This window comes from Ptychodera flava, chromosome 8, assembly GCF_041260155.1.
Source record: "Ptychodera flava strain L36383 chromosome 8, AS_Pfla_20210202, whole genome shotgun sequence".
In the NCBI taxonomy this organism is placed as follows: Eukaryota; Metazoa; Hemichordata; class Enteropneusta; family Ptychoderidae; genus Ptychodera; species Ptychodera flava.
This window is the reverse complement of record NC_091935.1, coordinates 5,287,081-5,304,436: the sequence shown is the minus strand read 5'-3', so window position 1 is coordinate 5,304,436 and position 17,356 is coordinate 5,287,081. Positions and strand designations below refer to the sequence as shown.

At 36.4% G+C, this 17,356-nt stretch overlaps 1 protein-coding gene across 1 annotated transcript; it reads right to left on the bottom strand.

Annotated features, from left to right (window-relative positions):
* Nucleotides 1-1,942: 1,942 nt before the first annotated feature.
* LOC139138258 (insulin-like growth factor 1 receptor) lies at nt 1,943-15,478 on the bottom strand. Its single transcript, XM_070706566.1, has 10 exons — nt 15,348-15,478; nt 13,673-13,912; nt 12,946-13,103; nt 11,174-11,309; nt 10,698-10,799; nt 7,351-7,508; nt 6,594-6,719; nt 6,309-6,385; nt 4,642-4,682; nt 1,943-4,286 (listed from the first exon to the last, which is right to left on the bottom strand). The coding sequence occupies exons 3-10, from the start codon at nt 12,976-12,978 to the stop codon at nt 4,072-4,074; spliced, it is 888 nt and encodes a 295-aa protein (XP_070562667.1). The 5' UTR covers nt 12,979-13,103; nt 13,673-13,912; nt 15,348-15,478; the 3' UTR covers nt 1,943-4,071.
* Nucleotides 15,479-17,356: the final 1,878 nt, after the last annotated feature.

The window sequence follows — 17,356 nt, the reverse complement described above, 5'->3', positions numbered from 1 at the left end:
GAGAAATTTGAAAAATATGAAGATCCAATTATCCCAAATTAGTTCCAATCGTGTTCATACTTTTAAAAAATTGTGCCGACTTTATCCATTCTTTGGAAAAAAGCAAAGGAGAACTTTGCAATATAAATGGAAAGGTGAACTGCTTCTTGTTCCAGAACTTTCGAAATGATGGTCGCCGAAAGCTAGTTAAATGACAAACAGTGAACATGACTTTGATGTGCTTCATTCCAAAATATAGCTATTTGCCCAGTACATGTCTGAAAGACAGAGCACTTTTATTGGCATCATATTTTACAAGTAAACAAAGTAATGTTTAATTTCTTTCTAATCAGTGGAGGTCGTATTCACAGAATTACATGTAGCATATGTCTATGGTTTACTGTTTGCAGGTGTTTGAAGAACTCCAGGTTTTGATATGACGATTTATTATATGGACCTATCGTACTCAGCATAACACTAGCCTTTTGAGCGAAGCAATGGTGTAAACCACTGTCGTCCACACAATCTAGAGTACTTCATATAGCTCGCCTTGAGTAAATGTTCTTCTCATATCGTTAATGGATTGCAGGCTGCCTACTTCCCTGTGTCTTTTAACGTTGATGGCGCAATGTGATAAATTCTCGGCGTGGAAGAGCTGATGATTGATACGATAAACCATAGTCATGATGGAGGGACTGTGGATACATTCACGCTCGAAGTGCTATAAACTGGTGGCCTGGATAAAAAAATCAAATTACTATCGTAGTTTTTAGTATCTTAGTTTTAGGGAATTCTCCTTGTAAGTAATCGTATATATATATAAATAGCAAGTAATCGTATATATAAACTGTTGGAATTTTATGTAACTAGATAGGAACAAATTTTGGATAATTGGATGGTGAAGTAATGTCAGTTTGATCTGCAAATGTAAGCTCATCTGCTTTTCTTTTTAAGTTAATTACATGTTTTTATGAGTAGTTTGTAATATTGCCAGATTCAGCTATAGGGCACCTAACAATTTTGAGAAACTTGAAAAATATGAAGATCCAATTATCCAAAATTAGTTCCAATCGTGTTATGTGGATCTCTTATGGGAACGCACTTTTGGTAATTGCTCAAGAAAAAGAGCATACAATTTCTTCTCTGTAACAGTTTTGAAAAGAACATTCAACAACGAGCTTTTGTTGCTCGAAATGTATTTTTGTCTTAACTTGATTTGCCTCATTACTGTGTAAAAATCCTTGTTTCTAATCTTCACCACACCAGCGTCACAGGTGACTTACCCCAAGAAATTTCGAGGTTGAAGTGCTTACATTCATGCGTAAGCCAGCGTAGCTTGTGCTTTTAGCAATATAACTCATTCCTTTGACCCTGAAAAAAGTACTCTCAAAGCGAGACACACTCTACGGACCTTCGTTTAGCTTTAGACATAAACGCTACATCTTATTATTGGCTCGCTTCTCACTACATAGGAACGAATTTGTATAACTGAACAGCTTGTTGTTGCGTGACTTTATGACGTCAATGATGCTTTGTAGTTTATATTTGGCATTTCCAATACTTCCTTTTGTCGAAAGGCGTCAGATAATCAGACAGGGGAGGGCAGTAGGCAAGACTGAAAGGAGCCAACAGTGTGTGTCATATTCCATCGTTTCTGTATTCACGTTACCCGGCATTAGTCCCTGTTGTATAGCGAAATACAGTGCACCATGAACCTACTACAGAGTAGATTCATGATTTCTCGTTACTCGCAGGTCGAGGGTAACTCACTGCCACGGTGGAATATAAAATGGGCATTTTTGCCCGAATGTAAGGCATGCATTGTGTGTTTTACAAGATCCCAAATGTTCAGATCTTTTTGTTTTAATGTGGCGTTACAATTCTTTGTCGCGAAGGGAAATTGTAGTGGTCGAGGGAAGAACACAGACGAACTGGTACTCTGGGTTCGGTACTCCTATATTGATTATTCGACAATAATTAGGTATATATATACATCGTGTTAAAAGGCATAGATCACATAACGATGCGAAAAAAGCAAAAAGTGAAATGTCAATGAATACACGAGTTGCAAAGCTTACAAAAAGATTAAAACGCGCTTATGACCTGCCACTCGATGACAAAGAAGTTCCCGGCACTAGTAGGCCCTAGATGACGTATAACTTTCTGACGACAGTGTCTTCCTGCTAGTGCCCTGTGATATGACGTGAGGACAAGTCTCATCCATAAGCTGTTTTGCTTCAGAAAGCTAGGGTCAAATGGGATACACCATTTCGGCACTGATGCATGCTAAGAAACAACTATACAATAACAGTTAAAAGTTACAGCTTTTGGACCTATTGCCCTGCCGAGTAGGCTAACAGTTCGGACAACATGTGTTACCTGGACAAGCCGTCAGCGTATTCCCGTAATGCTAGAGAAAAACTAACGTAGACAGAGTTGGCCGTGTCTTCGAAAACAGAAAGTTACTGTGATAGCAGAGAAATCCCTTTATTTTTGCGACGAGAAAAATGGATTAATGGGCTATGTTGTTTATATAATAGAGAAACATTTGATGGCCGCATTTGGCTAACAGCATACGTTTGTTTCCTAGCCCTTTCGGTTGCTATAGAATTGTCTGAATAGTCTAAATACTCATTCGAAGCACACAAATTACGCTGTAAGTTGTTCCCATGGCCATATATTGCTAAAATAACAAAATACAAAATTTTTAATACGAACACTTTTACATAGTAAAAGATCAAGAACTCAAAACAATCTAACATAATCATACAAAATTCCCAGCGTAGCAAAAACTTGTACATTAACATCAGACTTGACATTAAATCAGATTATTGCCACTGTGACATTATTTTGAGCTTCATATTTCTAATGACACGGCCTGGTTTAGCAAAAAAATACAATACATACCAAATCTAGAACAATTAAACACTGTGTAATGTTTTAGCTTGAATCATGAATTTTTAACTAAATTACGAAAATACAGAGAAATATTGTGAAAATAAAAGATAAAGTCTTTGACATTAATTTTAATAGAAATTATCAAGTGTACTCAATCAAAATACTCAATATACATACACCATGTAAGTGAATTCCCAACATGGCAGAAATTCATATTGTCACATTACATTTGATGATAAATAAGATTATTGACATTTATTTCTTGCTTCAAATTAAGAAAGGTTAAATATACCTGCATGTAAGATATAAAATTGCATTTTTAGATACAAGATCATCATACTTAACTGCCTACATACTTGCGCGCACACACGCATACTCAAATATACACAGAGTACATTAGTTATATCTGCCTACCTGCCTGCCTACCTACCTACCTGCCTACCTACCTACCTACCTACCTGCCTACCTACCTACCTACCTACCTACCTACCTACCTACCTACCTACCTACCTACCTACCTACCTACCTACCTACCTACCTACCTACCTACCTACCTACCTACCTACCTACCTACCTACCTGCCTGCCTGCCTACCTACCTACCCACCTGCCTACCTACCTACCCACCTGCCTGCCTACCTACCCACCTACCTACCTACCTACAAACACACATACATACACACATACACACACATACACACATACATACACACACACACACACACACACCCATCCATCCGTCCATCCATCCATCCATACATACACAGATCCATACATAGATCCATACACACACATACACACACATACATACATACATACTTACACACATACATACATACATACATACATACATACATACATACATACATACATACATACATACATACATACATACATACATACATACATACATACATACATACATACATACATACATACATACATACATACATACATACATACATACATACATACATACATACATACATACATACATACATACATACATACATACATACATACATACATACATACATACATACATACATACATACATACATACATACATATGGTAATCAAAAATATGTTAATAATTAAATGTTAATATTTTGCAATATAGAGGTTTAATGTATTGGAGCTCCATTTTTCTAACTTTGGAGAACGGCTCTGAAGTTTACGGTTTCCGACAATCACCTTAGCAAGCAACAGGGAGCCTTTTGTAAGCAATATAGTGTTTGAGAATTCGAACAGCCACATTTGCTGTTACTCTATCCTTTGGGTCCAAACGCCAACATTTCTTCATCAACTCATAGAAATCCTCAGAACAGTTTGGAGGCCTTGGTAGACGATCGCCGGCTTTTAACCGTTCAACCAGCTGTTCACTGTCGATATTATAGAATGGCATATCACCTGCAAGACACATCATATACACATGTACAGTTAGGTTGAGTTCTGCATGGACTGCAAGCTTTTATGTTAAAGCAGGTGACTAAATGTATATTGCTTGAGCGCCCTACTCTTCAAAATTATTTGGAAATACAATTAAACCATTGTATTGTCATTGCTCCGAAATCGCAAACTGTCCATTGTCGATATTGTGGTAGGTCTTACCAACTGTGATACACCAAATATAAACTGGGAATACATTGTAATTAAGTCGCAATTCACTTTGACCAAAAACATTTCATTTTCTGTCGAGAAGGTTTCTCGGTTATCTATTGTTAGTGTAAGAAAAATTACGTCACTTTATGTAAATATCAATTACCTAATGTGGCAACCTCCCACATAAGCACCCCAAAGGACCACCTAAATTCGATAAAAAGAAAAAATCATAAGTTTTCTTCAAAATGAACATTAAGTGAAAGAATAAAATATTGGCTGAGCAGAATAATTCTCACGGATATTTACAGTCTAGACAACAACAGTAACTAACTTGTAAATCGATATAGTATAGATATGTGACAGTGCGTTAAACATTGCTTAGAAAAAACAAGTCTTCGTTGATGACACAGTTCCCACTTGTTAATGGGTACTTTGATTACAGGTCCGCAGAGAGGATAGAGTCATCTTCATTAGGTCTGTGATAAAATACTTTGATACAGATGGTACTCAATGACCAAGAATGAGTTCCATGGTGATGAAAACATAAAACCAATGTAGGCCACTATCCTAAAGGTCATTAAATGAGTCAACTGGGAATTAGTTGACAGGATGTTGCAAAACATTTTTTCATACTATCCTAACACGTCATGTCTGAGTTATGGCTCAGTACATGAGAAAATCGTAACAAAATCGCCGCCATGCAGCGATATTTGATCTTACTGTTTAAAATATCAACAAGTATATGTATGACATTAGTCAATGTCCAGGTACCAACTTTGAATAAAATCAGTTGAGACTTGCCAGAGTTATGGCTCTCGACATGAAAAAAACCATAACAAAATTGCCACCATGTGGCCATATTGGACCATATCGTGAAACCAATCGACGTACATATGTATAATATAAGTCAATGTCGTTGTACCAACTTTGAATAAATTTGCTTGATACATGTCTGAGTTATGGTTAAGGACATGGAAAATCGTTAAAAAATGGCCACACGGCGGCCATATTGGATCGTATCACAAAAAAATCAATGTGCATATGTATGACATAGGTCAATGTCCTTGTACCAACTTTGAATAAAATCAGTTGAGATATGCCTGAATTATGGCTCTGTACACGAAAAAATTGTAACAAAATGGCCGCACAGCAGCCATATTGGATCATATCACAAAACAAATTGACGTGAATATGTATAACATTGGTCAATGTCCTTGTACCAACTTTGAATAAAATCGGTTCAAACATGTCTGAGTTATGGCGCACATGAAAAAAAAAATGAAATAAAATGGCCGCCTGGCGGCCATATTGAATTGTATCACAAAACAAATCAACGTGAATATGCATGACATAGGTCAATGTCCTGATACAAAGTTTGAATACAATCGGTTGAGATATGCCTGAGTTATGGCTCTGTACATGAAAAATTGTAACAAAATGGCCGCCTGGCAGCCATATTGAATCGTATCACAAAACAAATTGACGTGCATATCTATGACATTGGTCAAAGTCCTTGTACCAACTTTGAATAAAATCGGTTGAAACATGTCTGAGTTATGGCTCTGTACATGAAAAAATCGTAATAAAATGGCCGCCTGGCGGCCATATTGGATCGTATCAGAAAACAAATTGACGTGCATCTGTATGACATATGAAGTAATCCTTGTACCAAGTTTGAATGAAATCGCTCCAGGCATCTCTGAGATATCTGCGTGAACGGACGGACGCACGGACGGACGCACGGACGCACGGACGCACGCACGCACGGACATGACCAAACCTATAAGTCCCCCCGGACGGTGTCCGTGGGGACTAACAAAGCGAACTTACATGTCACTAGATAGGGTGTAAATGTTCTCTGTTAACGATTCTGGTGACATCCAACGGACCGGAACCTTGCAATGACGCTGCATCAGAGAAGAAGAATTTTAGTCGTGATCTAGAATTCAAAGAGGAATCTTCATTATGTTGTAGGGTTTACAGTTTGAAAGATGAAAAGTGATGCATGTTTGAAGTGACACAAATGACGTTAAGATCTGTCATAACTTCTGCTTCATTATGAAAGTTTGTCAATTCGCAATTGCTATAAAAATAAGCAAAATGTTCAAGACCGACCTGTGATGGATGTCTCTGATACACTAAGTCTTGGTAAATATCCCTTGCGAGTCCAAAATCACCAATTTTAGCCGTATCATCATGAGATATCAGGACATTTCGAGCAGCAACATCACGATGTACGATCTGGTGAAAAAACGCTAAAATTTTATAAGTAAAGAATGAAAAGACATTCCTGTCAAGAAATGTCAGAGGATACCTCGCAATTACACAAACTTTTATGGGTTCAATATTTTGTAAGTTTGAGCCCCCGTATTGATTTGGCTATGGTTATTGTTAATTTAGTAGTCTAGAGAAACCTGATTAGGAATTATCATAACAACACTTATCAAAAGCAATTATGGCGGATTATACTTGAACTTCCTCTCCACCGATGCTGAAAATCACTCGGGAGTACGACCCCTCTGTCAAAGCTGTAAGAGTTCTCGGATGATACAATTCTATGATTTGGTTTTATTCAACACAGGAGTGACCTTGCTCCTAATTAATTTAACAAATTTGGCCAATTTTAAAACAACTGTTGCAGCTTTTACTCAATATAGCAACCCTCAAGTTATAACGGTTACTGCCGATTGAAATTTGGACAGCTTTTGAATTTATGCACCAGTTTAATGTAGCTGTCTTGGATCCTTCGACATGTGACTTTCATACTTACAATGATTAACTTCCCTCTTATATAAGTCAGATGTTCATTTCTCAAAGTTAATTGATAAATTTAGAACTGAACGTCGGTTTTGCGTTTTGTCGCAACAATCACCTTCATTGTTGTCATATACTGTAGGGCTTCTGCAACTTCAAGACAAAATTTCTGTAGTCGTGCGCCAGTGGTAGCAGAGAAGTCGTTCTCTTGACGAAGGCTCTTGAGGATAGTGTACATGTCGCTAGTCATTAGTTCTGTGATAATACTCTTCTCCCCTGCAGTAACATTTCACAATGGATTTCAAAATAGTTTGGAATTACAACGTGCTTGGGTGTTTAGAAAAACGTTTCTGGCGATAGAAAATAACGCCAACTGCATCCATTGCAAACGTTCTTCTTTGATAGATTTTGCAACAATTTAACTCAATACGACGTCCACTGTTCTCACTTACAGAACACGTTGAGTGTAAAAACTACCAATAGTTGTACCGACCCGTACATACTGTACCGAGAAAAAACCTACCGTTAGCGTTCTGTGCAGTTTCTTCGACGGGAAAAGCGATAAAGGCAATATAAGAGTGTTCAAGCAGTCACGAATGAGTTTTTCAACTTATGGGAGTGCAGTAACACTGACGATGTTGACTGTGACTCAGTCAACGTCGTATTGGGTTATATTATTGCAAAATATATCATCGGAGAATGTTTGTAATAAATGCAGGTGGCGTCATTTTCTGTTGCCAGAAACGTTTTTCTTATCACCCAAGTACGTAATTCCAAGCTATTTTGAAATTCCCTCTAAGTAAATTAGCTTTTTTAAAATGCATTTTCTTCTCATAAATTATACTGTTTGAGTATTCAAAGGACTTCTATAAACATCGAGGAACATCGATTGTACTATTTATCTGCAACTTTACAACTTTCAAATCATTTGAAGGAATAACCACAAATATTTTATTCAATACATAGAACCACAGACAATCATAGAAACAGACTCGCAACGGGTATTGTTTAAGGCGTGAAGTGGGTACGTAACCCATCCATGTTCGCCGCGCCTCAGGTTGCTCTTGCCTCTCTTTTCCGAAGAGTGCCGACCATGCATCCTTCGATAATTTTCGGATTTTCGCCAATTGTTAAGCGAAAGTATGTTCGGCAAAGTTTGTGTTGTTGTTGTCGTGTGGTGCTGAGCGGAATTGACGTGCTGGCGAAAACGGGAGTGTTTTGAGCTTCAGGAAAGTGAGTTTTACCGTTTTAAACATTCCTCTAATATTTTATGAATATATAATGAGTGTGTTTGAACCAAATTTGAAAGTCTTTAATCGATACTGTCTGGTTTTACTCAATGGTTTACGGTCAGTCATACCATCTTTTACACGTGCGTCAAGGAAGGACATGTTTATGAAACTGCTGGCGTGTTATGTTTTGATTGGCGTGAAGCAGTGTTTCTGGCCTGAGAGCTCACAAAGTAACTATGGTTGCTACGCGACTGGCAGTACGATGCCATCGCGTCGTATTTTCGCATAATCTCGTGCAATTATCACCACAAACAAAGCCTCCAAAAAGTTTAACACCTCTGAAGCTCATTTTAATATGAAAAGCCAATAGTCTACCGAGACGACCATGGAACAAAAGGCATGCCGCGTTTCCAGTCTGTCTATATTTGTCTGTGATAGAACCTATTCGTCATCGTTATCTTAACAAGCGACCTATCGGCCGATATAGCTCCGCTGGTTTATGTGGAGAATAACTATTTTGACACATGTTGATGAAGAAGGTGGAAATCTTTGATAGCTCAATGCAGTGGCCATAAAAAAGTGGCTAAATAGCTGCAAAAATACACAATTGAAGATTTCACATACTTTGAATATATCACATAGGATCATCCCTAAGAACATGTCAACCAAAGCTATCTGATGAGTAGTTTTTTGAGAATAAAATTTTCTGACTGAAAATGGCAACAATTGCCCCTAAAATAAAAATCGCAGATTTCATCATAATTTCAAAAGATCAAATTTAGTTCATCTATAGAAACCTGTATACCAAATTTCAAAGCTGTCAGATGAGTAGTTTTGGAAATACACATTTTTTGACCAAAAATGGCAAAAATTGCCCCAAAAATACAAAATTACAGATTTTATCAGAAATTCAATACATATTACTTAGCTCATTTGTAGAAATCTTTATACCAATTTTCAAAGCTATCAGACCAGTACTTTTTGAGAAATACATTTTTTGACCAAAAATTGCAAAAATCGCCCCAAAATTACAAAATTGCAATTGTCATCATAATTTCAATAAATATCATTAAGATAATCTTTAGGAACCTGTATAACAAATTTCAAAGCTATCAGATGAGTAGTTTTGGAAATACATATTTTTTGACCAAAAATGGCAAAAATTGCCCCAAAAATACAAAATTGCAGATTTCATCATAATTTCAATAAATATCAATTAAATAATCTGTAGAAACCTGTATACCAAATTGCAAAGATATCAAATGAGCAGTTTTGGAAATACACATTTTTTGACCAAATATGGCAAAAATTGCCCCAAAAATACAACATTACAGATTTCATCAGAAATTCAATATATATTACTTAGTTCATCAATACAAACCTGTATACCAAATTTCAAAACTATCAGTTGAGTACTTTTTGAGAAATACATTTTTTGACCAAAAATGGCAAAAATTGCCTTAAAAATGCAAATTTGCATATTTCTGCACAATAACAAATCTGAAATAGATCATCCCTAGGGACATATGTACTAAATATCAAAGCTATCTGACTGTTAGTTTTGAAGGAGAAGATTTTTAAAGATTTTTTCACCAAAAATGACAAAAATTGCCTTAAAAATACAAATATGCAAATTTCACCACAATTTGAACAAATCTGACTGAAGTCACCCTAAGTAAACTGCATATTAAATTTCAAAGCAATCTGACCAGCGGTTTCAGAGAAGAAGATTTTTTTACCAAAAACACCAAAAAATGCCCCAAAAATACAAATATGCAAATTTCACCACGATTTGAACAAACTTAAGTGAGGTCACCCCAAGTGAACTGCATATAAAATTTCAAAGCAATCGGACTTGCGGTTTCAGAGGAGAAGGCAATTGTTGACGGACGACGACGACGGACGACGACGGAAAATCAACCTATTTGATAAGCTCCGCGTCGCTGACAGCGGAGCTAATAAAATCAAACATTTTAAGTGCCCCGTACTTTAGTACCAATAAGGAAGTAAGAGCTTTGCTTGCGCCCGAAAAGCGGCTCCCAGAGCAATTTTCTTCTCTTGGGTACATCAAGATCAACAATTTTAGGAACCAGTCAAAATGTTACACACGGTTCACTGACTATAGTAAAGCCGAAACTCTTGGCAATAAGCAGGAATTTTTCTGTCGTTTGTATCGTAAATATACGGAGTTTGGGAAGTGTTCTCGTGTAACTTCAATATGTGTTTTACTCACCGTCAATTATGACACCAAGCAATTTTATAATGTGGGGGCATCCTGCAAGTATATCAAGGGTACTGATTTCATGCTCATAAGCTGGATTGTACAGTGTGTTATCTGTATAAAAATGCAGCAATCAATAGAAATATTATACTATCAGCAGGTTGAAGAGATTTATTGCATGCAAGAGTGAACATCACTTCTTTCTTTGTACACAGAGAGGTCTGTATATGATATGTTTGTTCACAGGCGATGCATCTTGTCTTTCTTTGTTGATTTTGAAATGTATCTTGTCTAGTCTATTTTTGCGTTTGTTGTTTGTGCTGTCTGTTGACTGATCTCGAATGAATTCGGTTGCAATGATGGTTTTCTGAGTATTGAATGTTATGGCTGCTAAGTCTGCATTGCACTATTGATTGACACGTTTCTCTAAGCGAATGGAAACACTAATGATAGACACTGATTTAATGACCATCCATAAAGTAACGTACCTTTTAGAATTTTTACCGCCACATTTGTTGTTTCGCCATTTATCCTCAGACGACCGAAGTAAACCGAGGAGAACTCTCCTTCTCCCAGTAAGTGACCAATTAACACCTCCGATCTCTTGACAACAGTTACTCCATCCTAAATTGCATGGTAACGAGTTTTGAGAGGTTAATGATGGGTTTCGATCACCCTTTCCCTCGCTCTGACTTTTGCAAAAGATATGGTGTGAAACGTTTGAACACGCCCTTCTAAGTATATTTTAACAATTTATTTCATACTTTGAATTAATGTTCAACACCTGTGCCAGTTAATTACAAACACGATTGGAACTAATTTGGGATAATTGGATGGTTATATAATGTCGATTTAATCTACAAATGTAAGCTCATCTGCTTTCTTTTTTCAGTAACACACTTTTTTTTATGAGTAACTTGCAAAATTGCAACATTGAGCTACATGGCACCTAACACGTTTGAGAAATTTGCAACATAAGAAAATCCAATTATCCCAAATTAGTTCAAATTGTGTTTACAACACTTGTTACAATTTTGCAAGAGGACATAGAGAATTAAAGCCCCAGTACTGCTAACTTTTGACGATAATTTCACCATTTTTATTGTGAATGTGAACCATAATTCCTTATTCTTCTCCCCAAAGAATGTTGATATACGCAGTATCCAGCTTGTCAACCCAGCCCCTATGGTTGTAAACTGCAGTGTTATTGTTGAAAACTGATCTGGTCCTGACTAGAATTCATATGTAAACAATAACCATGCATTTTACACATATAGACGCTAAGTTGACAAGCTAAATAGTGGGTGTTTCAACATTTTTTGGGAGTAGAATAAGAAGTTGCAATTGATTTATAAAATAAAAATAATGAAAAAAACATCAAAAGTTAGCAGCACTGGGGCTTTAACAAGACGGCGTCATTTCTTTCGGGCAGAATACTTTATGGAGACAAATTATCTACTTTTGAGCGTTTCTTTTTCTCGTAAAAACCCTTCCCATAATTAATTTTTGACTGACATAAGGTTTGCTAGCGCTAACTCAAACTTCACTGTCGCCTAGGACTTTTCAGTATGTTACAAAAGCCGTTGACTCATTGGTATGCATGTCTAATTGATACCATCGTTTGCCGTAAATGTTCAGTCTGTTAGCGGGGCTGATATATGTCTTGTCTAGCACAAGTCTTAATATCTAAAAAGGTATAGCCTGGACAGACCTTTCAAAGTAGCGATTTTGGTCTAATTTTAGAAACTCTGGTAAGTTTGACGAAGATGTATAGTTTTGCACGATTGTGCTCTACAAAAGATAGCCATCTTGACATTAAAAAAACTGTAAAATTTTAACGCTGACTTTCAGGCGGGAATGACTGAACGTGAAATCAGCGAAAGCGTGGCACGTAGGTGCTTATCTGCCTTCATCGTTACAGGTTTATGTTGAAGCTGAACATTGGACATGACGTTAACAAGAAATGCAATCAATGAATTTCCATTATGTTTAAGCCATAATGTAATTGCTTTCACAAGCAATATAATTGTTGAAAAAGGTAAAATAAGTAACCGAGAGTATATTTTTAGGAGGTAATAAAGTTTCACTTGACCTAAAAGAAAAGTGTACTATTATAATTGTACACATAATATTTAAAATCGAAGTTACCTGTTGACTTTATGATGAATGTGTATCAGAGCACTCAGCGTTCCTGTGACACAATTTGCATTCATTGAAGAGAGTAAAGTTATGTTACTAGTTATTTCCGTTTTCGACTTACCGGAATTTGAATTGGCTGTGGTAATAAAGGCATGTAACGGTGCTTCCGTCTCACCTTCCTCACTATCAGAAAAGCCGCAACGAGTGAAACTAGCAAGAACGTGAATCCCAGAGAAAATCCCCAGCTTCTGATTTTGTCATCTACTGTATACCGTGTGCCTAATGTTCAAAAGGAACATATCAAATAACGGCTAGATTAGCATCACTAAATGATACGCAGCTTTTGCCACTGAAAGCAAATTTCCTGCAAAAGATGTTGATTCATTTGTCACAACCGAATGATGAAAAGTTGACCCGGCCGGAAATGAAATGTTTCCGATGGTGTGAACAAACTCGTTCACACCGCATCAGCACATCGTCGAAACTCTCATAACTATATAAAGCAAAACTATTTTAGTAATCTTTTGCTCTGCTCATTGGACAAAAAGCAACCAAATTTCTTAAATAAACCCACTAGACCAGGTTCCATCCCGTTATGGTAACTTGGCGAAACTGAACCGTTGCCGCTGCTGTCTCAATTCATTCTTTGCTATTAAAACGTACCTAAGTTACCAATATAGGCACAATACAGTACCTATGACAAAATGGCGAATTTCAAAACAATCACTGTAATTGTGGGCTGATCTCGAAATTTGAACCTTTTACCAGCACTGAAACATGAAAGGTTTCCTCGTACATAAGCTCTGTAGTAATAGAAAGTCTTTGAGCATCATATTCGAACAAATTACCTTTAATTGTAACGGTAAATGAACAGGAAGCAGTATTATTATTCCTATCTACTGCTTCGTAGGTAACAACGGTTGTACCGATATCAAAAATATCACCAGGTTGAAAGTTGGACACAATGATCGGTGGCCCGTCGTTGTCTGTGCTGCTTATCGTGGGCCAGCTGATACTTATTCCACCAGAAGTATCTTCCACTTGTTGTGTGATGTTTGATGGACACTCGATCAAAGGAGCCTGGATATCTGTTTGAATCAAATGGAATACTCAACCGGTTCATCTGTCGATCTTTCTGTCAAGCTGCTTGTAGGTGTTATTTGTGTCTCTGTCTGTCTGTCTGTCTGTCTGTCTGTCTGTCTGTCTGTCTGTCTGTCTGTCTGTCTGTCTGTATGTATGTATGTATGTATGTATGTATGTATGTATGTATGTATGTATGTATGTATGTATGTATGTATGTATGTATGTATGTATGTATGTATGTATGTATGTATGTATGTATGTATGTATGTATGTACGTACGTACGTACGTACGTACGTACGTACGTACGTAAGTATGTGTGTGTGTGTATGTATGTATGTATGTATGTATGTATGTATGTATGTATGTATGTATGTATGTATGTATGTATGTATGTATGTATGTATGTATGTATGTATGTATGTATGTATGTATGTATGTATGTATGTATGTATGTATGTATGTATGTATGTATGTATGTATGTATGTATGTATGTATGTATGGATGGATGGATGGATGGATGGATGGATGGATGGATGGATGTATGGATGGATGGATGGATGTATCCTGTGATCTCTATAAATCTCTCTCTAAGTCATTGTGTCTGTTTCTCCATCTATCTATCTATCTATCTATCTATCTATCTATCTATCTATCTATCTATCTATCTATCTATCTATCTATCTATCTATCTATCTATCTATCTATCTATCTATCTATCTATCTATCTATCTATCTATGATTGCTCATAGATGCTCTATCGTTCTATATATCGTTCTATCTTTTACTCCCACAATGTAGTTCCCGTATAGTATAAAGATGTTGGCGAATGTATGTGTTAGTGTCATTATCTTTTGTGAAATTTGCAAACGAAATTTAAAAACGATGGTTCACATTTTGATCAATTTAGTTCTTGTAATGTCATTAATATGTTGAACTCATTTATCTTGTACTGACTTGCTTTATGAAATTTGTGATTTCTATTTATGTACTTTTGAGTTATTGTGGGGCTTTGCTTGACTAACAATCGAATTTGTAACTTAGACAAGAATCTTTAACAAAAGTATAATAGTAATGATGATGATAATAATGATGATAATAATGTAAGGCCAATGACAAAATGCCGGGATTTATGTCCGAGTACATCGTATAGCGGAGGTGTTGTCCGACACTCGTAACGAAGCATAGGATGTAAGGTCAAATGTCAAATATTGTACTCTGCGTCAAAGTTATTGGACTCCGCGTCCTCACTACCGAAACGTACTGTGCGACGAAAATTCAGGGCTACAGACGCAGGTGTAAAAATATATTATTATTGTCACTGTTGTTGTTTTTTTTGTTGCTGCTAATGTTTTATTGTTATTGTCATAGGAATCGTAATCATGACCATGGTCATCATCATCATCATCATCATCGAAATTTAATAAGAAAATTGCATTACCCAGGTCACATTTGACTCCTTCCCATCCATTTTCACAGACACATCCTTGGTAGCGATCACAACTGATATAATGGACACAATTGCACTGATGTTCACAGTATTTTCCCCATGCACCACTTTGGCAGCCTGCAAAAGACGGGGATGGAGGGCAATCAACAAACAAGATCATGTGGATAACGACAGAATTATAACACGCTAAAAAGCTGAAATAATTGAGTTCTTGAACTCAAGGCATACTGCAATGAAATACATGTTCCATAGTTATTTCAGTCACGCGATGATCTTACTATGCGTCGTCTACTGCTAGTGTGGGTGTAAATGGCAAAATGTACAGTATATTACAATCCATATATAGTAATATCAAGGGTTATGTTAGAGCTGGAAATGATTCTTCTGGTTTCTTTAAGTGCCAAAATGGAGAAAGACAAGGATGTATTTTATGTCCTTCGTTATTCTCATTCTTCATAGAGGAATTTATTTTGATGATCTCTAATACTGACATGGGAATTCAACTTACACAAGAAATGTACGACCTCTTTATTCTTTTATATGCTGATGACATTGCTATCTTTGCTGATTCCATTGGTAATTTACAGCAACTAATCAACTACTGAAAGAATTTTGTAACAAATGGCGAATGACTGTAAACTTAGACAAAACAAAAAAAATTGTGTTTCGGAAAGGTGGTATTGTGAACGTACTCAGAATGGCTTTTTGGTAACACAGCTATTGAAGTTGTGTCGTACTATAAATATTTAGTTTTGGTTTTATCATCCAGAAATATTTGGTCAAAGCTGTCTCAACTCTAGGGGACAAGCAAGTAAAGCGTTAAGTGCTTCATTCAGTGTACACCACAAATTAGGTCATATCCAATATAGCTGCCATTTCAAAATATTTGACTCCATGATTTTGCCCATTTTGTGTTACGGGGCAGAAATATCGGGTTTCCGTATTATGAGGTCATTGAAAAAGTACAGAGAAAGTGGTTCAGACGTTTACTTGGTCTTCCATGTCATGCCACTAATGAAGCAGTGTTAGGAGAATGTGGCCGTCTTCCTGTTTTTATACCTACACTCAAACGTTGCATAAGTTACTGGCTAACTGCTGGAAATGTCACCTGATAGATTGCCTTATCATGCGTATATCATGCTATATAAACTAGAAGATATAGGTAGGGATACCTGGGCCACATCAATTAAGCATATCCTATTTTCATATGGATTTGGCCATGAGTGGATTTCACAAGAAGTTGGAGATAAACGATTGTTTGTTTCAACTTTTATTTCAAGAGCTGTTGATATATGTAAACAGACCTGGGCATCCAAATTAATGGACGAATCAAAGTTACGAACTTACAAAACATTTAAAGGCTTGTTAGATCCAGAAAAATATTTGCAGATGAATTGTAATAGGAAATATATTCACTCCCTTGCACGATTCAGATGCTCATCTCTTCCTTTAGCGGTGGAAGAAGAAAGGCATCATGGGATTTCATCATATTTACGTTTCTGTAAAATTTGTAATAAGGACGATATTGAATATGAGTATCATTTTCTGTTGATATGTCTTAAATATGTCATTTTAAGGTCAGAATACTTACCAGATGAAACTTATACTGTCCCAAACTGCCACAAAGTTCAAAAGTACCCAGATGAGTACACCAGATGAGTCTATCTTATTGAAGTTATGTAAATTTATGTAAATTTATTCACACAGCAATGGAGATTAGGAATTCGATAATTGAGTGACTGTTATTATTTATTTTATCTATTTATTTTGCATTTGATTAAACATTGTACCTGTACGCTTTTTATTTCTCTTGTTATGTAAATATTTATACTTCCCTTGCATACCGGGCCGGAGGCCTTGAAATGCAATATACATTACGTTACATCTACTGCACTAGTGTAAAGCCCTACTAGCTCTAGCTTTTAGTCTTTTAGCATTATGTTTATGATTTTACTTTCAAACTGAAATAAGTTTATGAGTTCTAATTTACGTCTGTGTAT

Bases quoted from the DNA above. Each gene is read 5' to 3' on its own strand.
- LOC139138258 (XM_070706566.1), bottom strand. From the start codon at position 12,978: ATGCCTTTATTACCACAGCCAATTCAAATTCCG. The intron at 6,720-7,350 runs GTGATTGTTGCG...TTTTTTCACCAG, and splicing joins AGTATATGACAACAATGAAG to ATCGTACATCGTGATGTTGC. The intron at 4,683-6,308 runs GTAAGTTCGCTT...TATCGAATTTAG, and splicing joins TACACCCTATCTAGTGACAT to GTGGTCCTTTGGGGTGCTTA.